This window comes from Pyrgilauda ruficollis, unplaced genomic scaffold, assembly GCF_017590135.1.
Source record: "Pyrgilauda ruficollis isolate IOZ18807 unplaced genomic scaffold, ASM1759013v1 scaffold338, whole genome shotgun sequence".
In the NCBI taxonomy this organism is placed as follows: Eukaryota; Metazoa; Chordata; class Aves; order Passeriformes; family Passeridae; genus Pyrgilauda; species Pyrgilauda ruficollis.
In genome coordinates, this window is record NW_024524800.1 from 7,349 (window position 1) to 30,653 (window position 23,305).

Sequence of the window (23,305 nt, forward strand, 5' to 3'; positions counted from 1 at the left end):
GGGCCGGCGGCAGCGGCGGCCATTGGTCGCCCGGAATGAGGTAATGCCCCCCCGCAGCCGCAGACAAAGGCCGGGCGGTGCGGGAGGGGGGGCCCGGGGGCTGCGGCGGCCACGGCCCGGCCCCGCCGCTGCCTCCCGCCCGCCGCCGGAGGGGCCCCGGCTGTGTCCTTGGCACCGTCCCTGCCACGCCCCGGTCACCGGTCTCGGCTGAGCCAGCGGTCACGCTCGGGTCCCCATCCCACGGTCCCCATCCCCCCACGGCCCCCTTCCCCCAAGTCCCGCCGTTCTTCCCGTTCCCGTTCTCCCGTTCTGCCCCGAATGGGTCTCTTGGTCCCGGGGCTCCCGGTACACCGGGTAGGAGCACGCCCTGGTCCCCATCCCCGGTGATGGAGCCCTTCTGCTTGGCTGGCCACTGTCTGAGCTGCCGGTTATCCCCGGCCACACCCTGGTCCCTGTCCCCAGCCATCCCGTTCTTCCCATCCCTTGTCACACTCTGGCCCCCATTTCCAGCCTGCCACGCCCTGGTCCCCATCCTCAGGGACACTTCTCATCCCTGGCCAAGCCCCTGTGCCCATCCCAAAGGACATTGTCCCCATCCCTGGCCGTGCCACCGTGCCCTGGTTCTCAGCCATGTCCCTGCCATGGCCCTGTGCCTGTCCCGGCCCCTTCCCTGCCGTGCCCAGCCCTTCCAGCGCCTCTTTGTCTGCTCGGGCAGTGGGAACCAGCGCTGCGGGGCCCAGCCTGGGGACAAAGAGTCATCCCCCCGGGCAGCTGGGGACGAGCAGGGCCGGGGGTGAGGGACAGCGGGAGGACACAGGGGACAAAAAACCCCAGGGCAGTTTTGTGCTGGGGGCTCGGACAGAGCAGCAGCTGCTGTGCGGCAGCTGGTGGTTGGGACACAGCTGGGACACTGGGACACGCGTCCCCTGGCCACCCCTCCATCTGCTGCAGCCCCCCCGAGCCACCAGCCCCAAAGCCCTGAGATTTCCCACTCCTGGGGGGGGGTTTCCCCTCCTGTTTGTTCTTGCAAAGACCACAGAGGCTGGGGGTCGTCTCCCCAAGCCAGGAGGTGCTGGGGGGCTCAGTGACCCCACACCACATGCATGGCCCCAGCTGCTGCAGGTGGAGCTGCCAGGATGCCTCCCCCCACTGAGAAATCCCTGGGTTTTTTTCCCTGGTATTTCCTACATGATGCAGATTTCTGGGCAGAACCAAGGTTCCTGTGTCCCTGCTGCCCAACCCATGTCCCCACCACCATCCCCATGTCCCCTCTGCCAGCCCCGTGTCCCCACTGCCACCCCCATGCCCCTGGGGCACCCTGTTTTTGGGGTGCTGCTGGGGCTGCAGAGCTGCAGACAAAGAGGGGATGGGATTTGGGCATCGCCCACCAGAACAAAGGACCAGGTGGCCCCGGCTTTGCTGAGTAGAGAAAAACCAGGAGATTTGGCTCCCACCAGGCTGGTCCCCATGGCAGATGTCTGTTTTGGGGCACCCTGACCCCAAATCAGCTCAGCCCCCCACTCTGACCCGACTGTAGGTCCATCCCTGCATGGGAAATGCCTCCTGCCTTTGTCCCCCTACAGCCTCAAGTGCTCAACAGCAGTGTGGAGCTGTCAGGGTGTCCCCATGGTGTCCCCAAACCGGGGGTTCTGGGGGCTCACAGCAGCCCCCTCACTCGGGGACCACTCTCCAAGCTAAGGAGAGACCCCACCCATGCTATTGCCCCAAGCTGAGGGCAGGAGGTGCCTCGTGGGGCGGGGGTGGCTCAGCCCCGGTGGGTGGTGTGGGGTGCAGGATGAGGGGCACTGGGTGCTGCAGCCCCACCGGCACCCCCCAGCCCCCTCCCATCTCCTTGGGTATGGACGACCACACGTCCTGCACCCACTGCTGCCAGGCAACGGGTGGGGTTGCTAGGAGACCGGTTGCTAGGAGATGGGCTGGGACCCCCCTCGTATCCCCCTTCCCCAACATCCATCCTGGGGCCTGGCAGGCGGGGGATTGCAGGCAGACAAGGCTGGGTTCCCACCACTGCCTGGCCTTGTTATCATGGTAAGGACACCATCCCTGGGACCCCCGCTGTCCTTGAGACACCCCAGTGCCTGACCCCAAGGGTGGGGCACCATTTTTGGGATCCCCACTCAGCTGTGGGTGAGGCACCGTCCTTGGGACCCCCAGTGCCTGACTCCAAGGGTGGGGCACCATCCTTGGAACCCCCAGTTCCTGATCCTGAGGAAGGGGCACCATCCTTGGGACCCCCAGTGCCTCACCCCACTGTCCTTGGGACCCCCCAATTCCTGATCCTGAGGATGGGGCACCATCCTTGGGACCCCACACTCAGCCACACTCAGCTGTGGGTGAGGCACTGTCCTTGGGACTCTGACTGCCTCACCCCACTGTTCTTGGGATCCTCCACTGCCTGACCTCAAGGGTGGGGCACCATCTTTGGGACCCCCACTGCCCGACCCCAAGGGTGGGGCACCATCCTTGGGACCCCCAGTGCCTCACCCCACTGTCCTTGGCCCCCCCAGTGCCTGACCCCGCGGGTGGGGCACAGGACCCCCAGTGCTGATCACTCTGCTGTGCCAAGCGGGGGGTACACAGGCACTGGGGTCCCCCAGTGCCCACCCTGCCGTGGATGTCACCAGCCCTGTAGCCCCCCCAGTATCCAGCCCTGCTGAGTGCCGGCATGGGGGGGGGTCTGGCACAGCTCCCAGCCCCCCCCCAGCTCCTGTGCTTCCATTCTCCTGTGCTCTGTTGACTGTTGGTAGCAACGTGGTGGCTCCTGGTGACGGTTGCTCTCCTCCCCCCACCATGTCCACCCCCCTGGTTCCACTGGGTAGGACAGACCCTGGAGATCCTTGGGGTCTCCTCTGTCTGCACAGAGTCCCCATGGCTGTCCCCACCCGGGCTGGGTGACTCGGGGGGCTCCCAGAGCTGGCATCTCATCCTGCGTGGGCTGATTTCCCGGCTGCTGGACTCCTGCCCGTGTCACGGCCGAGATTCCCAGCCTCCCCCACTCTGGGCCCTTCCTGAGGATCCCAAATTGGTGACCTCGAACCCCACAGCTGGGACACGCTGTCCCCAGTAATCGAAGGGTCTCAGCCCCATCAGGAGCTGTCGTGGCTCGGGGCTGACAACCCAGACAGAGGCTGCTGCTATTTTTAGCCTGTTTTCCCGCAGAACCCAGCTCTGTCTGTCTGTCCGTCCATCCACTGCCACCATCGATGTGACAGGTTCATTCAGATGGACAGACAGGGGCAGCTCGGGGGGGTCGCTCCTCTCCGGGGTGCCGGATGAGGCCGTGGTGTGCTGGAGGGGTCCCGCAGCCCCTCGGCTGGCCGAAGGTGGCAGGGGGGGGCTGCACCCGCAGGGGGGTGGCACCCACCCCTGACCGCGCCCCTGCCCCACCCGCAGGGCAGAGGGAAACCCCCCCGGCCCCGGTGTTTGGGGGCAGCGGGCGACCTGTGGGAGGAAGCAGGGAGGTGTCACCGGTGTTCCCGCAGCCTGGGTGTCCCTGTGCCCCCTCCCGGAGCCACAACAAAAGGGACACTCGGCCCGGGGAGTGGGTGGCCCCCCTAAAGCACCCCCTGACCCCCAGCAGGGCCTCGGAACCGGCGTGGTGGGGTCTCGGGGGGCTCCGGTCACACCGGTGGGTGTTGCTGGGACAACGGGCACCCCGGCCCCGGGCGTGTGCCAGCTCCGAGGATGTGCCCAGGGAGCGGGGGGACACCGGGGACTCGGGGAGGGGACGGACACTGAGGTGCCCAGGGTGTGAGGGGACACTGGGAGTGACTGTGGGGATACACTGAGGGTGCTCAGAGACGGGGGGGGGACACTGAGGTGTCCAGGCTGTGAGGGGACACTGGGAATGACTGGGGGGGACACTGAGGGTCTTTAGGGGCGGAGGGGGACACTGAGGTGCCCAGGCTGTGAGGGGACACTGGGAGTGACTGCGGGGGGACACTGAGGGTGTTCGAGGACGGGAGGGACACTGAGGCGCCCAAGCTGTGAGGGGTACCCAGGGACTGGCGGGACACCGGGGAGCGTGGGGTCTGTCATTCTGTCTCGGGGCGGACCCCAATGTCCCCAAGCTGTCCCAAACCCCTCTCTACCCTTTGGAACGCGATTCCTACCCGCTTCAAACCAGCCCAGAGCGGGGCAGGCAGGCTGGGACAGGGCACTGCACCCCGGGGGTGGGCGTGAGCTGCTCCCCCGGCCCTGTCCGTCCTGCCCCACAGGACCTGCCCCGCGCGAGTTCCCCCGGGGAGCAGCCCCGGGGTTGGCAGGGAGCAGGGCGGCGGCGGGCGCAGGAGCCGGCGCGACGGGAGCCCGCGGGGCTTCCCACGGGAACGGCACCGGGATGGGGATGGGGGGCGTGGGGGGGCGGGATTACGGGACCCCCGAGACCTCCCACTCAAGTGGGGCCGGGGCGCTCCCTGGGCTCCCTGAGGCTGCGGCCGGGGGCTTCAGGGACCCGTCCTGCCGCCGACTGAGCCCCCCGCCTCTAAAGGGTGAGTGTCCTGTGGGGTCTCACCCTGCGGGGTATGTGGGGACAAAGGGAAGCTACAGGTGTCCCTGGGCAGGTGCTTCTCAGCCCATCAGTGCTTTGAGGCAGAGAGTGGGGATGTTCCAGGACGGACCTGCTGGCCCTATCCTAGCCCAGTGTGAAGCCTTGCCGAGGGGAGGAGGGTGTGAAGCCCCATGGCCAGGGCAGGGGGGGGCAGGAAAGATGGTTTGGGTGCTGGTGCAGCACTGGTTTGACTGGTGTGGCTGCCCAAGCTCTTTGAACCTCTGGTTCCCACGCTGGATCTGGCGCCAGGGTGGCCGGACCTGCTGCGCCAGCGGCTCCGCTCGGGGAGCTCCTGGCACATCAAAGGCTGAGCTGGCTGCCCGTGGGCTCTTGTGGGATAAGAGCCTGTTCCTGCTGCACCCTCTTGGAAAAAGAGGGGGTGAAGCTGTGGCTGACTTCCAGATCCTGCTGGGGTGTCTCCCAAGAGCTGGGGTATCCACCATGAGTCAGTGTCCAACATGTAAGGTCAGGGCCACCTTGTCTCCCACTCTGGTGGTTCCTGCCGTGGTGGTGGAACACCCTAATGATGTCCTCATGAGGCCAAGGAGAGGGGCAACTTCTGCTGCCTGGAATAAACATGTCCCTCCTTGTCTCTACTGAGTGTCCCCAAATCCCTGCAGGAAGGGATCACTTTCCCTGGACCTGGTGGGAAGGTCCTGAGATCCTGGAAGGAATATTTGCCTTCCAGGGCAAGTCAGTAGCAGCTGAAGTTCAGAATTCCTGACAGTTTGCTCTTGTTTTAGCTGACAGCATGGAGGGCGACGAGGAGGGAGAGGAATACTAGTGCCTTGTCTCTACACTGTGGTGCTGTTCATTAAAATGCCTCTTTCCCGTGCTGCCTGGTTCATTGTGCTGGGACAATCCGCCTTGTGGTGACCTGGGGGGACATCCCAGGGGAGGGGGGGCCTCAGCTGGGCTGGCTGCCCGGCGCTGCTGCCAGCTGGCACAGGGGCTGTGCTGGGAGAGGCTGGGGGGTGGTGTGGGGTTGGGGTCCCTGGCTGGGTCCTGTGCTCTGAGATGGCAGTGCCTGCACTGGTGGGGGGCTCATGTCCTCCTCAGCGTTCTGCTGGCCCTGGGGGTCACCAGGTGAGGGGGGGACCCTGAGAGCCCCCAGTGTCCTGCCCAGAGCCTGGTGCAGACGGGGCAGACGTGGTGTCATGCTGCTGCTGGCACGGAGCCACTCTCGATGCGGTTCTCTGCAGAGCTGGGAGGGGGTCCTGGGCGGGGGGGGACCCTCCCCACAGCCTCTGGGCAGGGCACCGACTCCTTCCCGTCAGTGCCGCCCTGGCTGCCCGGAAAGGGGGGGCTCCGGGGGGGTTGCAGAGCTCGCTGTCCAGCGCTGCCCCGCGCATGGCAGCTCCCGCAGAGCCGAGTCACGGCGGCCCCGACAGAAAGGGAGGGGGCTGGATGAGAGGCCCCCCTTCCCTGGATGCTGAGCCCCCCGGGCAGAATGGGACCCCGCTCAGAGGGGTGCTCCGCCTGAGCCCTGCAGTCCCCTCTGCATCGCACCTGGGGGGTCTGTACCCCCATGCTACCTGGGGGGAACCCCGTAAGGGTCTCTCTCCTTCTGACCCAGCGGTGGGGGGGCTTCCTGTGTCTCCCGGGCACCCTTGGATCCTCTCCCCCTTTCCCCTGGTGCTGCTCGATTCCTCTGCCTGCACCCCTCCAGCCCCTCGCCTTGCATCCCTCGGGGGTCTCCGAGCCCCCCGAAGGGGAATGCCTGCAGCCCTACATCCTGCAGCCCCCTCCCCTCATCCCCAGGGGTATCCCCGACCACCCCCAGCCCCTTTCCCCGCCTCCTCGAGGGGACATCCGCAGCCCCCGATCCTCCCTCCGGCCGGGAGACCCCTCCCCTCTCTCTGTCCCGTACCCCCGGGTCCCCCCGGCGGGGCGGAGCCGCTGTCCGCTATAAACAGCCGCTACCGGCAGCCAGCGCCCTCCCGGTGCCACCATGAGCCGCCGTGACCGCGACCCCGGGATGCCGCCGCCGCTCACCGTGGCCCCGGGGCGGCTGGCGGAGGCGGCGGCGGCGCGGGGCTCGGAGCGGGAGGAACTGGCGGCACTGAACGATCGTTTCGCCGCTTTCCTGGAGCGGGTGCGGGCGCTGGAACGGCAGAACGGGACCCTCCGCGCCGCCCTGGGCCGCGCCACCGCCGCCACCGGGCCCCGCACCGGGCTGGTGCAGGGGGAGCTGCGGGGGCTGCGGGAGCGGCTGCAGCGCCTCGGCCGCGACCGGGACCGGCTCCAGGCGGAGCGGGACGGGCTCGCCACCGACCTGGCGGCCCTGCGGCAGCGGTGGGCCCGCGGCGGGGCCGGGGGAGGCAGAGGGATGGGGAGAAAGGATGGGTCGGGATGAGGGATGCGGGGATGGGGGCGGGGGGATGTGCCGGGGACCAGGGAATGCACTGGGATGAGGGATGGACTGGGATGAACTGGGATGGACTGGGATGGACTTGGATAAGTGATGAACTGGGATGAGGAGTGTAGTGGGATGAGGGATGAACTGGGATGAACTGGGATGTACTGGGATGGACTGGGACAAGTGATGTACTAGGATGAACTGGGATGAGGGATGAACTGAGATGAACTGGGATGGACTGGGATGAGGGGTGAACTGGGATGGACTGGGATGAGGGATGAGCTGCAGTGGGAACCGGGGGTGTGTCAGGATGAGTTATGCACGGGATGGAGACTGGGGAATGTGCCAGAGAGGGACTGGCATGAGGAATGCTATGGGATGAGACTTTGCACCAGGATGGGGAGCGGAGGATGCAGCGGGATGGGGATGGGGGAGCCCCGGGGTAGGGACTGGTGAGTGTCTGGGGAAGGGGATCCCTGGGAAGGGATACGCTCAGCAGACACTGGGAAAGGCACCCGGGATGCCGGGAGGGCACTGGGAGGCACTGGGAGATGCGGGCTCTGCGGAAGGGCGGGGCACTGGGAGGGGCAAGGCCAGGGTGGGGACACTGGGAGGGGATTGCTGCGAGCGCTGGGGACGCTCCGTCCATCGCCTCCGCTGTGTGTGCAACAGGAGGAGGGGGTCTGCACCGCCGCCCCCACCTCCCTCTCATCCCCTGCTGTCCCCAGGCTGGTGGACGAGACACAGAAGCGTGAGGATGCCGAGAAGAGTCTGGTGCTGTTCCGCAAGGTGAGGGGGTTGGCGGGCCCGTCTCCCCGCGCAGTATCCGTGATCCGTGGCTGGAGGGGACTGGGAATGGTGGGCACCGGGAATGACCCTGGGGAACCCCAATTCTGGGCTCGCGGGAGGTGCTGGTGGCATGAATGGCACCGATCAGTGCAGGGTCCCACCTCCCTGGGGGGCCAGGATGGGACCCCCAGAGCTGAGCACCCGCTGTGTCTGTGGTACCCCCAGGGCTGAGCACACTGGCAGCCCCACTCTGGTCCCTCCACACCTCCCTGGGTGCCTCCAGCTGGAGTTTGGGGTGATGCTGGGTCAGCCCTGTGCAAGCCAGGGCAAAAACATGGTTTGGGGGGCTCAGCCTTTGCCTGTCACCGCCACCACCACCCCGGGGCAGGGGTTCCAGGATCGTCTCATCCCCTCCACGCTGCCTTGCAGCTCACCCCGGCCTCTCCCACAGGACGTGGACCACGCCACGCTGTCTCGCCTGGAGCTGGAGCGCAAGGTCGAGCTGCTGATGGACGAGATCGGCTTCCTCAAGAAGCTGCACGAGGAGGTGGGGCCGGGGTGGGATGGGGCGGGGAGGGGGCACAGCTCAGGTCCTTGTGCCACGATGTGATGCCCACGCACCCCCGCAGGAGCTGCGGGACCTGGAGGTGAGTGGCCCCAGCGCGGCGGGGCTGGCCGAGGTGGAGGTGTGCAAGCCGGAGCTGACGGCTGCGCTGCGGGAGATCCGCACCCAGTACGAGAGCATCGCCGTCAAGAACCTGCAGGAAGCCGAGGAGTGGTACAAGTCAAAGGTACCCGAGGCTGGGAGGGATTTTGGGGAGGCTGAGCCATCCCAGAGCCCTGACTCGCCCTGCCCGTGCAGTTTGCCGACCTGTCGGATGCTGCAAACCGCAACCACGAGGCGCTGCGGCTGGCCAAGCAGGAGATGAACGAGTCCCGCCGGCAGATCCAGAGCCTGACCTGCGAGGTGGACGGGCTGAAGGGCGTGGTGAGAGCCGGGGAGCGTTCGGGGGGGTGCAAGGAGCAGACCCCACCCCGGCCCTTTGCAGCCCTTTCTTCCCTTGCAGAACGAGGCGCTGCAGCGGCAGATGCGGGAGATGGAGGATGAGTTCGGGGAGGAGATCGGGAACTACCAGGATGTGGTGGGGAGGCTGGAGCAGGAGATCCAGCAGATGAAGGAGGAGATGGCGCGGCACCTGCGCGAGTACCAGGACCTGCTGAACGTCAAGATGGCCCTGGACATCGAGATTGCCACGTACCGCAAGCTGCTGGAGGGCGAGGAGAGCCGGTGAGGGCAGCCTGGCACACGGAGTGTCCCCACTGCCCCGGGGGGAATGTCCCCTGCCTTGAGTCACCCCGGTTATTGTGGGATTTTCCTGGGAGGAGGCAGCTCCAGGCCTTGTTCCTGCAGGAACACAAGAGGTTCCCGTGGGAGCAGAGATAAAAGCAAGGCCAGGGGATGGTGGGGGAGCTGCCTCCAGCTCTGCTCTGGGTGCCAGCTGGCAGCCCACGGGCACAGCCCCCAGCTGAGCTGGGATGTGGCTCACGGCCTCGAGGGTGTGGAAAGGTCACTGGCAATGTCCAGGGGTCCCAGCCCCTCCTCATGCCCCTCTTCCCCCCAGGATCACCATCCCACTGCACCCCAGCACCTCCTTCAGCACGAGGAGCTCAGGTGAGCGACAATCTGAGGGTCCCCCACGATGTCTGGGGGTCTTTCCTTGGGGGTAAAGACCGTGGGTGGGTCCCTGTGCTCCTGCCCAGGGTGTCTGGGAGGGCACAGGGTGCTGATGGCCCCTCTGTGCCCAGTGCTGGAGCCGCAGCCTGCAGAGAGCCCGGCACGGAGGATGGTGCTCATCAAAACCATCGAGACACGGGACGGGCAGGTGAGAATTGGGGGTGCCCTGCCTGGCAGGCCCAACCCTGCCACGGGACTGATCCCCAAATTCTCCTCTTGCAGCAAGTGGTGACGGAGTCGCACAAGGAGCGAGCGGGGAAGTGACACAGAGGAGTGGCTGCCACGGCCCAGATCCCACGGGGGGGTTTTTGCTAGACCCTGCTGCGTCCTGGGCGGGGCATGGAGCAGAGCAGGGGGGGTTGGGAGCGCCCCAATTCCTATTCCTGCTGTCAGCACCACGGGACAACGCTGTGGCGTGTCCCTGTGCCTTTGCAGTATGTCCCTGTGCCTTGTCCCCCCACTATTTATCGCTATTTATTGCCTATTTATTATTCCCCCAACCACAACCCCAGCTGTATTTCATATCGAGTGTTCCCCACGCTGCCCTGGGGCCGAGGGGTGCCCGGCTTCCCTCCTGCCACCACAGCTGGCACCGGCTGTCCCCGCGGCTGGCGGGTCCGGTGACACCCAAGCGCTGTCACTGCCATGGGGAGTGGGACAGAAAGTAAAGCTGAGGGGGGGGATCTGCGTCCCCGGGGTCCCGTTCTGTCCCAGACAGACTCTGGGGGTCTCACCTCCCCTCCCGTCACCGGAACAAGCACCGCGGTTGGCGGTGACACCCGAATGTTGTCCCCTGCGGTGTCACCGCCTCGGGGAAGGAGCCTCAACCTCCTGAACTCTGAATCCCCGGGGGTCCCGCTCCTTCCCGGGACCCCGCGACTTCCAGAGGACCGACGGGCACGCCCGGTATCCCGGAGGGCTCCAGGAGTCTCCGTCCGGTGCTCCGGGAGCATCGCGGGACCGGGGCGGGCTCGTTCCGCACCGGCACCGCCAGAGGGCGCCACCGGCCCGCCCCGATCGCTGCTTAATTCCGTGTTAATTGCGTTAATTACGGGTCAATTACAGCGTGACAAGGCTCTGGGTGTGCGGGGAAGCATCCTGGTTTCTATAATCGCGTTAAGCATTTTTTTGCATGATTAATTGAGTTCAACCAAATGATGCAAAATTGCGTTCTTGCAAGATTTGCTTATTAGTTTTGTTATTTTAAGCAAATTTTTTGCGCTGCTTCATTATTTTCAGCATTTTTTTTTGCACCACTGATTGAATTATTTTAAGGAAGTTATGCACAACTGCGTTATTTAAACAAATCTTGCACACATAATTGCCTTACTTTAAGCAAATGCTGCATTATTGCATTTTAAGGTTTTTTTTTTTTTTGCATCATCAATGGCATTATTTTAAGTACTTTTTTGCATTATTGTGTCATAGCAAATTATACAGAATTGCATAACTTAATGGAATTTTGGCATAATTAATTGCATTATTTTATGCAATCTTTGCACCATTAATTACACAAGCAAAATAATGTAAAATTGCATTATTTTAAGCTTTTTTTCACGACTAATTACCTTAGCGAATTTTTTTCCGCACGAAAATTGAATCATTTTAACCTTATTTCTGCATAATTAACAGCATTATTTTAAGCCGTTTGCATTACTTGAAGCACTAATTGCAATCTGGGTCACGCCAACACCCCAGGAACAGCTCCGGATCCCTGACCGAGGGTGGAGAAGCTGCTGCCGGGGGGTTTTGGTCACAGAGGACCAAGGAATGTCCCCTCCCCAGGACGAGATCAGGGAGTCCCTGGCAGGGGTGACAAACCCCCGGCAGAGGTGACAAACACACAGTCACAGTCCCCTGAGAAAGGGTTTAATGAGGGGAGGGGGTGGCACTGCTGGTGCTCTCACAGACAGGAGCTTCGGGGGGACAGACAGACAGACAGACAGGTATGAACACTATGTACAGGCACCCCCCCCGCCCCACCTCTGGGGAATTGCCCCCCCGGAGCGGGGCTGGGGGCGCTTGCAGTCCTGACAGACTGGGATTTGGGGCGGGGGGCACTGGGAGCGCTGGGATGGGGCCGGCCCGCGGGGCGGGGGCTCTTTGGTTTCGGCGTTAAGGCTGCACGGGGGGGGGGGCGGGGGGCTCATCCCGGCAGTTCCCCACGGCAGAGGTCACCTGGAGGGTTGGGGCTGTGTCCGGGACCCCTTCTGAACGAGGGTGACAGAGACTGGAGAAGGGGGGGCTCCAGGGGTGTTCCCCGCTTCCCCCCAGGGTGTGAGAAGGATTCCCACCTCTGCCCAACACGCTGGGACCCCCCCTGGCCGCAGAGGTGCCCACCTGAGGGCAGGTACCCCCTGTCAGGGGGCAGGTACCCCCCGTTAGGACAGCGAGTTGAGGAAGTGGCTCTCCCCTGCCAACGTGCTCAGCATGGAGCTCATGTCCCCCACTGCCATGTTGGCACCCCCAGACGAGGGCAGCAGCAGCCCCCCGGCCGGGCTGGGGGGTCCGGGCAGTGCTGGGGGGGTCTCCACATCCTCCACAATGGCGGCAAAGTCAAGGTGCGTGTTCTCCAGGTCCAGTGAGTCCAGGCTGTTTGCCACCTGCTCCCCCGAGTCCAGGTAGTAACAGGAGGTGCCCTTGAGTCCCTCTGGGCCGTAGTGCCCGCTGCCCCCACAACTCGCTGCCCCCTGGCCTGCCAGCTTGTGCCCACCTTTGCCCCCCTGCCCATGGGGGCCCTGGCCGGGGTAGTACAGGGGGAGGTTTCCAGACCCCTCGGGCACGGGGCGGGCGGGGGGCAAGCGTGGCAGGCGCCGGGCACCGGTGTCCACCCCCTCGTAGCCGTGCCCTGCTTGTGCCAGGCTGCCCGGGTAGCTCAGGCTGGGTTGGTGACCCGGTGGTTTGGGGCCACCTGGAGGGTGTGGGATCATCTCGGGGTTGAAGCAGGGCGGGCTCAGGAGGTGCTGGGGCTCTGCCAGGCTCTGCAGATGATCCGCTTTGGGTTGGTAGCTGCAGTACCTGGGGCTGAGGTACGGCGGGGCTGGCATGGCCTGGCACTGCCCGGGCTCGCTGCCCAGCCCCACGCCAGGCTTGGAGGGGGGCTGCTCCCCCCACATCAGCGCCTGCTGCGCCTCCACGTAGTTCCGGACCATCACCTCTTTGGTCTGCAGGGTGGGGATTTGGGCTCTGCGGGAGCCCGGGCTGGCCATGTCCATGTACCCACCCGGTGTGGGTCCCGCAGGGGGGTACCCACCTTGTCCCACATCCATGGGGTGCCCGAAGGCAGCGGGGGATGCTGGGGGCCCGGCCAGCTTGGCACTGGGGCAGGGAGCAAGTGCTGGGCTCGGCGCCGGGTATCGCTGCTCGGATTTGATCTGGAGCCGGTTAAACCGATGCCCCCCAGAAAATTCTTGGTCCTGGCATGAGCTCACCAGTTTGGGATGCTGCCCACAGGCGCTGGGATGGGGGTACTCGATGTTTTGATGGGGACAGTGTGGCCCGGACATGGTGGGAGCACCCACACTTTGCCTGGAGTTCATGCCCAGCGTGCCCTGGGGGGGTCCATCCCAGGGCTCCGGCACGGCCCCGTTCCCAGCAGGCAAACTGGGGAAGCGCTGGTTCATCTGGCACTGCGGGAGGGAGAACTCAGGCTGCAGCAGCCCCTCCTCCATGTCCCCGTGTGTCCCCACCATGGTCCGGTGGGCACCATAGATGCCACCCTGGAGCTCCACACCAGTGCCCTGGCATGGGAAGCTTTCCTCAGGATAGCTCAGGTACTGCTCCATGTCCAGCAGGCCGGATTCGGGGCCAGGGCCCCCCATGCTCTCCAGGAAGACGTTCTCGGTGATGCTGGGAGGGCGTGGGGAGAATCCATGGCGCTGCAGGTTGGCCTCGGAGCCGCCCAGGGGCTGCAGCGCCGTCCTGCCCGCGCCTGGCACGCTCACGTTCCCCACGCTCTTAAACCGCTGCACCCTGGGCACGGCCGGAGGCTTGGCCACCGTCCGGGCAGGGTCACTTGCCCTTCGCACGCCGTGTCGGGGCGCCAGGTGAGCAGGCACGCTGCCCGGGTAGCCGGGGTGCTCGTTGGAGCTGTGCCTTCTCAACAAACCGTTGGCGACGCAGCGAGGTCCGGCGGGCGCGGGGTAGCCCCCGGGCACGGCCCCGTGCCCACCCGTGCCCGCCTGCTCCACGCTGGGCAGCGGGGTTGGCGGGGGGCCGCCCGTGGCTGCGGCGTATTTGGCCTTGAGGCGGTAGCGCTGTGCCGGGGTGAGGTTGCCCACCCCCGGAAGCCCCCCGCACACGTCGCCGGAGCGCCGCGACCCGTCCGGAGAGGCGGCATCGTAGCCGTCCACCGGGCACGTCCCGCCGGGCATCGCTCCGGCCTCGCCGCCCGGGCACGGCCCGGTCAGGTACGGGGACACCAGGGACGAGCGGCGGCTGACGGTGTAGGCAGAGCTGACGGTGCTGGTGCCGCTGCTCCGGCGCTCGCCCAGGCACGCCAGGCCCAGCTCTGCCGCCGACAGCTCGGCGATGCGCCGGTGAGAGGCTGGCGGTGGCACCGGGATGCCGGGCACCTCCCCGGGCAGGCCTGAGGGAGAGAAGGAGGAGTTACCCACGGACACAGCGTGGCAATGTCGGGGCAGGGACAGGAGTCACCTCCAGAGCTGGGATGTGGCTCTTGCATGGTTAGAGCTGGCGAGGACAGGGGGCAGGTGGCAACAAAGAGTAGCAGAAGGTTATCTAGGTTGGAAAAATCATGGAATGGTTTGGGTTGGGAGGGATCCTAAAGACCACCCACGTCCCATGGGTAGGGACACTTCCCACTAGAGCAGGCTGCTCCAGCCTGGCCTTGGATGCTCCCAGGGATGGGGCAGCCACAGCTCCTCTGGGCACCCTGTGCCAGGGCCTCCCCACCCTCCCAGGGAAGAGCTCCCTCCAATACCCCACCTAACCCTGCCCTCTTTGCCAACATGAAGCCATTTCCCCTTGTCCTGCCACTCCAGGCCTTGTCCAAAATCCCTCCCCAGTTCTCTTGGAACCTCTATAGGGCTTTAATATTTCCCCAGATTTTGGGGTGCACTTCTAACACCAGCAAGGTGTGGAAATTTCTGGCTACCAACCAGATCACTGCACACATTTCCAACAGGCCAAGCCCCACACCCCACGGGGAGAGGCATCCCAGTCTCACCAGCTCCAGGGATGGGTGGCAGGTTCAGGCCTTTGGAAGCCGCCGGTTTCCTCAGCTGCTTCAGTTTGTCGATGCGAAGGTTTTCCAGTTTGTGCAGGGCCATGAGCCCCGAGGTGCCCATGGGCTCGCCGGGCACCACGTCCTCCAGCGTGGACAGGTCCTCGTAGCTGCCGCCGGCGTTTCCTGCCATCTCCACGCCGCTGTCGTTGTTGGTGGTGCTGCCCAGGGGGGAGTGGTCGCTGCTGCACGAGGACTGCCCACCTGGGCTGGGCTGGGGCTTCTGGGGAGAGCCAGAGCACGGCCAAGGGAAAAGGGGTCAACACCCAGAACACACTTGGCATCATCATGAGGGTTGGAAAAGCCTCTGAGATCACAGAGTCCAGCTATTAACCCAACGCTGCCATGTTGGGTTAGGACACACTTGGACACGCTTGGCATCATCGTGAAGGTTGGAAAGCTTCTGAGATCACAGAGTCTAACTATTAACCCAACGCTGCCGCGTTCACCCCTAAACCACGTCCCCAAGCGCCACATCCCAGAGTTTTTTGGACACTTCACCAAAAAGGGATGGTGATTCCATAGGGCAGCCCATTCCAGTGCCTGGCAACAAAGACATTTTCCCTAATATCCAGCCTAAACCTCCCCTGGAACAGCTTGGGGCTGTTTTCTCTTGTCCTATCACTTGGGGATGATCCCCCACCACCAAACCCTCCCTCCATCCTCCGTTACCCCCACAACTCCTCACCAAGGCCAGCTCAGGCACCAGGAGCTTCCCATCGTCCTTCCGAGCCTCGCTGGGGCCGTTTGCATCCTTCTCCTGCTTCATATCCGGGGGGGCACTGGGGGTGGGCAGTGCCCGGCCTGGCCCCACGTCCCCTCGGTGCTTTTTGGTGACGTGGGCATCGGGGCCGTGCACGGTCTTGACGTGTTTCCGCAGCGAGCTGGGGTCCGTGTAGCGCTTGGTGCAGCCGGGAATCTTGCACACGTATGGTTTCTGCCCCAAAAACCAGTGGCCATGGAGGAGGGAGGCTGTCAGCTCCAACTACAGCCCCCTCCCCAAAAATAAACCCCACTTGCCACCCTCTGGAGAGAGCTGAGGGTGGCATCAAAGCGGGTGAGTCCCCCGGAGGGCACACGGTGGGCGCTGGGGTGAGCTCAGGATGGCAGAGGAAGGAGGGAGCGGGGTAAAGGGATCCCGGGGGGAAGGCTGGTGATGGAGGAGATATTTAAAGCAGGAAAAGAGGGAGCTGGGGCACGCAGGGGCAATACCCAGGGATGTGAGGAGCCCTCAGAGGACAGGAATGGTCTGGGAGCACACGGGGAGCCCTGGTGGGGCCGTACCTCGTTGGAGTGGGTGCGGTTTTGGTGCTTGGCGCGGTCGGAGGCGTTGGAGAAGGCCTTGTTGCAGCCCTCGTGCTCACACACGTAGGGTTTCTCCCCCGTGTGCGAGCGCAGGTGGGTCTTGAGGTTCTCCAGGCGGGAATAGGCCTTGTTACAGCCCTCGAACTGCGGCGGAGCAGGTGGGACGTGTCACGTGCTGTCACCAGGCCTTGGAGCACGTCATGCCACATCCCCCAGCCCTGGCACGTCTGCCAGGGACACACATCTCACCTCCCGACACACCTGCCCTCCTCAGTGCATCCTCACACCGCGGCACAGCCCTTCAGCACGGCGTTGTGCCACCTCCCTCTGTCCCGTGGCAGCCCCTCAAGGGGTCCCCATGGGGAAACCCCAAACTGGGATTGGCAGCAACACCCAGCTCCCCATCCTGACTTAAATCCAGGAACATATTCCAAAGCGTGGGACAGCGCTGGGGCAATGTGACTCTGGGTTTGGATGGGATTTTGGGAAGAAATTCCTCCCTGTGAGGGTGGGCAGGCCCTGGCACAGAGAAGCTGTGGCTGCCCCATCCCTGGAAGTGTCCAAGGCCAGGTTGGACAGGGCTTGGAGCAGCCTGGGACAGTGGAAGTTGTCCCTGTCCATGTCAAGGGGTGGGATGGGATGAGTTTTAAGGTGCCTCTAACCCAAAATATTCCAGGATTTCATGAGTCCCATACCTGTACCCACCTGCTGCCCACCCCCTTCTGCCACCCGGGCTCCAGCTGCTAAACTTGTGTGGGAAATGAATTTATAAAATTCTTAAAACCTGACAGAAGGCTCATATAGTGTGTATTTGTATGTAAACTTTGAGATAAGGACAGGAATGGTCTGGGAGCACACGGGGAGCCCTGGTGGGGCCGTACCTCGTTGGAGTGGGTGCGGTTTTGGTGCTTGGCCCACCCCGAAAACTGGCAGGCATGGAGGAGGGAGGCTTTCAGCTCCAACTACAGCCCCCTCCCCAAAAATAAACCCCCCTTGCCACCCTCTGGAGAGAGCTGAGGGTGGCATCAAAGCGGGTGAGTCCCCGCGGAGGGCACACGGTGGGCGCTGGGGTGAGCTCAGGATGGCAGAGGAAGGAGGGAGCGGGGTAAAGGGATCCCGGGGGGAAGGCTGGTGATGGAGGAGATATTTAAAGCAGGAAAAGAGGGAGCTGGGGCACGCAGGGGCAATACCCAGGGATGTGAGGAGCCCTCAGAGGACAGGAATGGTCTGGGAGCACACGGGGAGCCCTGGTGGGGCCGTACCTCGTTGGAGTGGGTGCGGTTTTGGTGCTTGGCGCGGTCGGAGGCGTTGGAGAAGGCCTTGTTGCAGCCCTCGTGCTCACACACGTAGGGTTTCTCCCCCGTGTGCGAGCGCAGGTGGGTCTTGAGGTTCTCCAGGCGGGAATAGGCCTTGTTACAGCCCTCGAACTGCGGCGGAGCAGGTGGGACGTGTCACGTGCTGTCACCAGGCCTTGGAGCACGTCATGCCACATCCCCCAGCCCTGGCACGTCTGCCAGGGACACACATCTCACCTCCCGACACACCTGCCCTCCTCAGTGCATCCTCACACCGCGGCACAGCCCTTCAGCACGGCGTTGTGCCACCTCCCTCTGTCCCGTGGCAGCCCCTCAAGGGGTCCCCATGGGGAAACCCCAAACTGGGATTGGCAGCAACACCCAGCTCCCCATCCTGACTTAAATCCAGGAACATATTCCAAAGCGTGGGACAGCGCTGGGGCAATGTGACTCTGGGTTTGGATGGGATTTTGGGAAGAAATTCCTCCCTGTGAGGGTGGGCAGGCCCTGGCACAGAGAAGCTGTGGCTGCCCCATCCCTGGAAGTGTCCAAGGCCAGGTTGGACAGGGCTTGGAGCAGCCTGGGACAGTGGAAGTTGTCCCTGTCCATGTCAAGGGGTGGGATGGGATGAGTTTTAAGGTGCCTCTAACCCAAAATATTCCAGGATTTCATGAGTCCCATACCTGTACCCACCTGCTGCCCACCCCCTTCTGCCACCCGGGCTCCAGCTGCTAAACTTGTGTGGGAAATGAATTTATAAAATTCTTAAAACCTGACAGAAGGCTCATATAGTGTGTATTTGTATGTAAACTTTGAGATAAGAAACGCTGATTTAGAAATGCTGTGGAAGAGGACAGACATTGCTGAGAGAGAAATTAAAGTAGAAATAAGTTTTAGAGGATGGTCTTGTAAATAAGACCAGATAATTTAGAGAAATAGACTGTGAAAGATGGATTGTAGGTGGACTTACGAGGGGTAATTTTAGACGATTAAAGTATTTGTAGTGTGGTGTAGTAAAAGCTGATAGGGCAAGAAATGCTTATAGTGTGTTGTAATTAGGAAATAATTAGCTACTGATTGTGATCGCGTGAATTATAACATCTTTATTGTCTCACCCTTCTCATGAGACTGAAAATGGAATAAAAGTTTTTTAAATGCCTTTCAGTTACTCCATATCTAAGTCAAAAAAGAGCATAATCCAACACACCTGTACCCCCTCTCATGCTCTCCCCTGTCCCCCCTTGTCCTGGATTGCAAGGCAATGTGTGTTCCATTTGCCATCTGTCAGAGGTGGGGCAGTTATCTGCTGCTCATTGGGCAGTTTTCTTTCTCTCTTGCATAAACCAATCCTCCCTCCAGGAGATCTCTGCTGTTAAGGGGCCATTAATTATTAATTGTCTCCTGATCATGGGCCTTTAATTATTAATTATCTCCTGTTCATGGGCCAGTGAGTGTCACTGCAAGACTGATGAAATTCCATCATCCCATTGGGAGATGCTCCGCCCAGGGAGGAGCCAAACATTCCGACCTGGATAGAATCTGAGACTTCAAACATTCCTGCCTGGATAGAATCTGAGACTTCAAACATTCCTACCTGGACAGAATCTGAGATTTCAAACATTCCTGCCTGGATACAATCTGAGATTTCAAACATTCCTACCTGGATACAATCTGAGATTTCAAACATTCCTACCTGGATAGAATCTGAGATTTCAAACATTCCTGCCTGGATAGAATCTGAGATTTCAAACATTCCTGCCTGGATATAACCTGAGATTTCAAACATTCCTGCCTGGATAGAATCTGAGATTCTGGGACAGCAGAGCAGCTTCTCCACTGCATTCCCAGAGGAGCAGCTGCCTCTTCCACTGGATCTTCAGAGGAAGACTGCACCCTTGTCCAGGATCCCTGCTCCAGCAGAACCACACCTGACACTGCAGGAGGGCTGCAGCCACAATTCCAACTGGACTGCTGCCAACAGGGTGTCAGGTTGTGTTCTGACTCTGACAGTGTTGTTTTGATTTACTGCATTGTTTATTTTATTTTTAAATTTTCTTCCCTAATAAAGAACTGTTATTCCTGCTCCCATATCTTTGCCTGAGAGCCCCTTAATTTCAAATTTATAACAATTCAGAGGGAGGGGGTTTCCATTTTCCATTTCAGGGGAGGCTCCTGCCTTCCTTAGCCCACACCTGGCTTTCCAAACCGAGACACCCCTCATCCTCCCAGCCCAGCCAGGATTTTGGAGGAGTTTTTGGCATCTCACCGTGCACTTGTGAGGTTTCTCGCCCGTGTGGCGCCGCATGTGCACCACCAGCATGTACTGAGCCTTGAAGGGCCTCTGCTCCCGCGAACACGCTGCCCAGTGGCACACGAACTCCTTCTTCTCGCCGTGGATGTGCTCGTTGTTGATGTGCTGGGGAGGGAGAGCAGCGTCACTGGGGGCACTGGGGAGGGGGCAAGGGACGGGGGGATGCAGGAGTGTCAGGGGAGAAAGGGGATGGAGGGATTGGGAGAGGGGAGGGGTGGGGTGGGAGAAAGGGGCATGGGCAGACTGGGATGGGAGAAAGGGAGACAGGAGAGGATTGGGGTGGGAGAAAGGGGCATGGGCAGATTGGGATGGGAGAAAGGGATACAGGAGAGACTGGGATGGGAGAAAGGGACATGGACAGATTGGGATGGGAAAAGGGATACAGGAGAGTCTGGGGTAGGAGAAAGGGACATGGACAGACTGGGATGGGAGAAAGGGATACAGGAGAAACTGGGATGGGAGAAAGAGACACAGGAGAGAACTGGGATGGGAGAAAGGGGATGGAGGGATTGGGAGAGGAGTGGAGTGGGAGAAAGGGACATGGACAGACTGGGATGGGAGAAAGGGACAAAGTGGGACTGGGACGGCAGGTGCAGACACCAGAGTTTGGGGGAGAATAGGTCAGGTGGTGTTTGGAGGAAGCAGAGAATGCAGGGGATGTTTGAGGAATACTCTGGGAGGTCCAAGAGCAGCCAGAGGGGTCAAGGTGGTCCAAAGGATTGTCAGGGGGATATAGGAGAGTTGGAGGAAGGAAAGCTGGAGCAAAGGAGGGAGTGTGGAAGCACCAGTGGCTTAGGAGAACCGGGGAATGCACATCCCTCCCTTCCCAGGAGGGAACTTCCAGCATCATGGTGAGTTCCCAGGGGTGGTTGGGACCTGGGAGGAGGAATCCTGAGCTGATCCAGGGAGATGTTGCCCAGCAGCCTGAGGCCAGATTTTGGGGTGGGAACACCTTGGCAGCCCCTGACTCACGTGCACCAGCTGCTCCTGTGTGTCGAACTCCTTGGCACAGCCGTCCCAGTAGCAGTTGGTCTCATACACAGCCTCACACTCGGGTTTGCCATCCTCCTTCTCCAGCTCTTCCCGCACATCCAGCATGCCCAGCAAGGGGTCCTGGGGGGCACGGGCAGGTGAGCGCTCCCAGGTGAGCCCACGGGATTGGGGAGTGGGGGGTGGGAGATGGGATCTGATGGCCTGGGATGTACCTGGGTGCCTGTGGATGCTGGGCTGGAGATGTCACCCTCAGATCGCTCCTCTGGGAATTTGGCACTCAGGGGGCTGCTCAGGCTCCACTCCAGCTTCAGCTGCTGCCAGGGCAGGGGAGCAGGAAGCAGTCAGCAGGGAGATGGGCACCAGAACAGGACTTACACGGATGCACAGCTCACATGGACACGGCTCACTTACATGGAGCCGCACTCACAGGGATCCCCAGTTACAGGGAACCCCACCCACAGGGATCCCCTTTCACACGAAACCCCACTCACACGGATCCCTCTCACATGGATCTCTCTCACACAGATCCCTCTCACAGGGATCCCTCTCACACTGATTCCTCCCACAGGGATCCCTCTCACAGGGATCTCTCACACAGATCCCTCTCACAGGGATCCCCTCTCACACCGATCCCTCTCACAGGGATCTCTCACACAGATCCCTCTCACATGGATCTCTTTTCACACAGATCCCAAACACAGGGATCCCTCTCTCACAGGGATCCCACTCTCATGGATCCCCCATACCTGGCAGTGTTTCTGTGCCCCTCATTCACAGATCCCCCATACCTGGCAGTGTTTCTGTGCCCCTCATTCACAGATCCCCCATACCTGGCAGTGTTTCTGTGCCCCTCATTCACAGATCCCCCATACCTGGCAGTGTTTCTGTGCCCCTCATTCACAGATCCCCCATACCTGGCAGTGTTTCTGTGCCCCTCATTCACAGATCCCCCATACCTGGCAGTGTTTCTGTGCCCCTCATTCACAGATCCCCCATACCTGGCAGTGTTTCTGTGCCCCTCATTCACAGATCCCCCATACCTGGCAGTGTTTCTGTGCCCCTCATTCACAGATCCCCCATACCTGGCAGTGTTTCTGTGCCCCTCATTCACAGATCCCCCATACCTGGCAGTGTTTCTGTGCCCCTCATTCACAGATCCCCCATACCTGGCAGTGTTTCTGTGCCCCTCATTCACAGATCCCCCATACCTGGCAGTGTTTCTGTGCCCCTCATTCACAGATCCCCCATACCTGGCAGTGTTTCTGTGCCCCTCATTCACAGATCCCCCATACCTGGCAGTGTTTCTGTGCCCCTCATTCACAGATCCCCCATACCTGGCAGTGTTTCTGTGCCCCTCATTCACAGATCCCCCATACCTGGCAGTGTTTCTGTGCCCCTCATTCACAGATCCCCCATACCTGGCAGTGTTTCTGTGCCCCTCATTCACAGATCCCCCATACCTGGCAGTGTTTCTGTGCCCCTCATTCACAGATCCCCCATACCTGGCAGTGTTTCTGTGCCCCTCATTCACAGATCCCCCATACCTGGCAGTGTTTCTGTGCCCCTCATTCACAGATCCCCCATACCTGGCAGTGTTTCTGTGCCCCTCATTCACAGATCCCCCATACCTGGCAGTGTTTCTGTGCCCCTCATTCACAGATCCCCCATACCTGGCAGTGTTTCAGTGCCCCACGAGCAGGTTGGTGCTGCAGCAGCCCCGGGCGCGTGGGCAGCTCGTGGGAGCTGCAAGGTGGGGGAGGCGTGTACAGGTGCCCTTGGCCCTTCTGCTGCCCGGGTGGGCTCTGGTACCCCAGGGACGGGCTGTGGAGAGCAGAGGGACGAGCAGGTGACACCGTCAGGAGACAACAGCGAGGTCTGAGTCACCCCTTCCCCACCACCCCACCCTGCTCCCAGCGCTCCCCAAGGTGGGAACGGGCACTCAGCGCCCTGCCAGGCTGCCAGGGGGCCGAGGGCAGGTGCCCACCTGATGGTGCTGATGGACAGGTGACCGTAGGAGCCGCCGGCGGAGGCGCAGCGGGAGTTGATGAAGGCCACGAGGGAGTTGGGGGAGGTGCGGATCACGGTCTGCAGGTCGATGCTGGAGTCGGACAGAGGGGAGATGGACAGTGCCCGCTTCTTCCCCAGCTTTCCCGCGCCGCGGGGCGTGGAGAACCGGGAGCCTGGGGGGGTAGAGGAGGGGGCACTGCCCTCAGCAAGGTCCTGGGGGGCTGGAGGCTCCCCAAGGACAAGCACCCGGTGTTTGGAGGCTGTAGGAGTGCCCTGAGTGTGCCAGCTCACTTCGGATTTAGAACAGAGAGATGTTTAACCCCTCTACGGAATCCCCCCTGCCCCGCGGCCCCCCAAAACCGGAGACTCACCATCACCAGGGTGTTCAGCTCCTGGTGCCAGCCCATACCCGCGGTGCCCGGGCTGGTGGCACACGGGGAAATCGAGTCCTGGAGGAAGGAGAACAGGAGAGCTGAGTGTGGGACAGGGACCCCCGGAGCACCCCTGACCTCGGGGGGGAGGGGTGCACGCGGGTCCTGGAGCCCCCACCATGACCCACCTGGCGGTCCCGGGGCGGCGGGGGCCGGTCCGTGGGGGGGGTGCAGGCAGCAGTGCTCGCTGTAGCCGGCGGCCGGGGGTCCCGCGGGGTCGAACATGTCTCGGTGGGGCCCGGGGGTGGCTCAGGGGCACATCGGG

General features: G+C 62.2%; 2 protein-coding genes across 2 annotated transcripts; one reads left to right on the forward strand and one right to left on the reverse strand.

Moving 5' to 3' along the window:
* Positions 1-6,521: 6,521 nt before the first annotated feature.
* LOC121357470 (peripherin-like) lies at positions 6,522-9,717 on the forward strand. The gene is made up of 9 exons (XM_041474743.1): positions 6,522-6,865; positions 7,658-7,718; positions 8,170-8,265; positions 8,348-8,509; positions 8,581-8,706; positions 8,786-9,006; positions 9,341-9,390; positions 9,525-9,601; positions 9,676-9,717. Exons 1-9 carry the CDS (start codon positions 6,522-6,524, stop codon positions 9,715-9,717), a joined length of 1,179 nt encoding a protein of 392 aa, XP_041330677.1.
* Positions 9,718-11,657: 1,940 nt separating this feature from the next.
* GLI1 (GLI family zinc finger 1) lies at positions 11,658-23,305 on the reverse strand. The gene is made up of 11 exons (XM_041474741.1): positions 23,169-23,305; positions 22,981-23,058; positions 22,587-22,782; positions 22,273-22,423; positions 20,815-20,916; positions 20,582-20,722; positions 19,565-19,714; positions 17,266-17,430; positions 15,387-15,635; positions 14,642-14,921; positions 11,658-14,041 (listed from the first exon to the last, which is right to left on the reverse strand). The coding sequence occupies exons 1-11, from the start codon at positions 23,263-23,265 to the stop codon at positions 11,835-11,837; spliced, it is 3,816 nt and encodes a 1,271-aa protein (XP_041330675.1). The 5' UTR covers positions 23,266-23,305; the 3' UTR covers positions 11,658-11,834.

Coding starts and splice junctions, on each gene's coding strand:
- GLI1 (XM_041474741.1), bottom strand. CDS start 23,265: ATGTTCGACCCCGCGGGACCCCCGGCCGCCGGCTACAGCGAGCACTGC. Junction 20,917..22,272: donor GGGCACTGAAACACTGCCAG/GTATGGGGGATC, acceptor CTGCCCTGGCAG/CAGCTGAAGCTGGAGTGGAG. Junction 15,636..17,265: donor ACCGCACCCACTCCAACGAG/GTACGGCCCCAC, acceptor TTTTTGGGGCAG/AAACCATACGTGTGCAAGAT.
- LOC121357470 (XM_041474743.1), top strand. CDS start 6,522: ATGAGCCGCCGTGACCGCGACCCCGGGATGCCGCCGCCGCTCACCGTG. Junction 7,719..8,169: donor GTCTGGTGCTGTTCCGCAAG/GTGAGGGGGTTG, acceptor CCTCTCCCACAG/GACGTGGACCACGCCACGCT. Junction 8,510..8,580: donor AGGAGTGGTACAAGTCAAAG/GTACCCGAGGCT, acceptor CTGCCCGTGCAG/TTTGCCGACCTGTCGGATGC.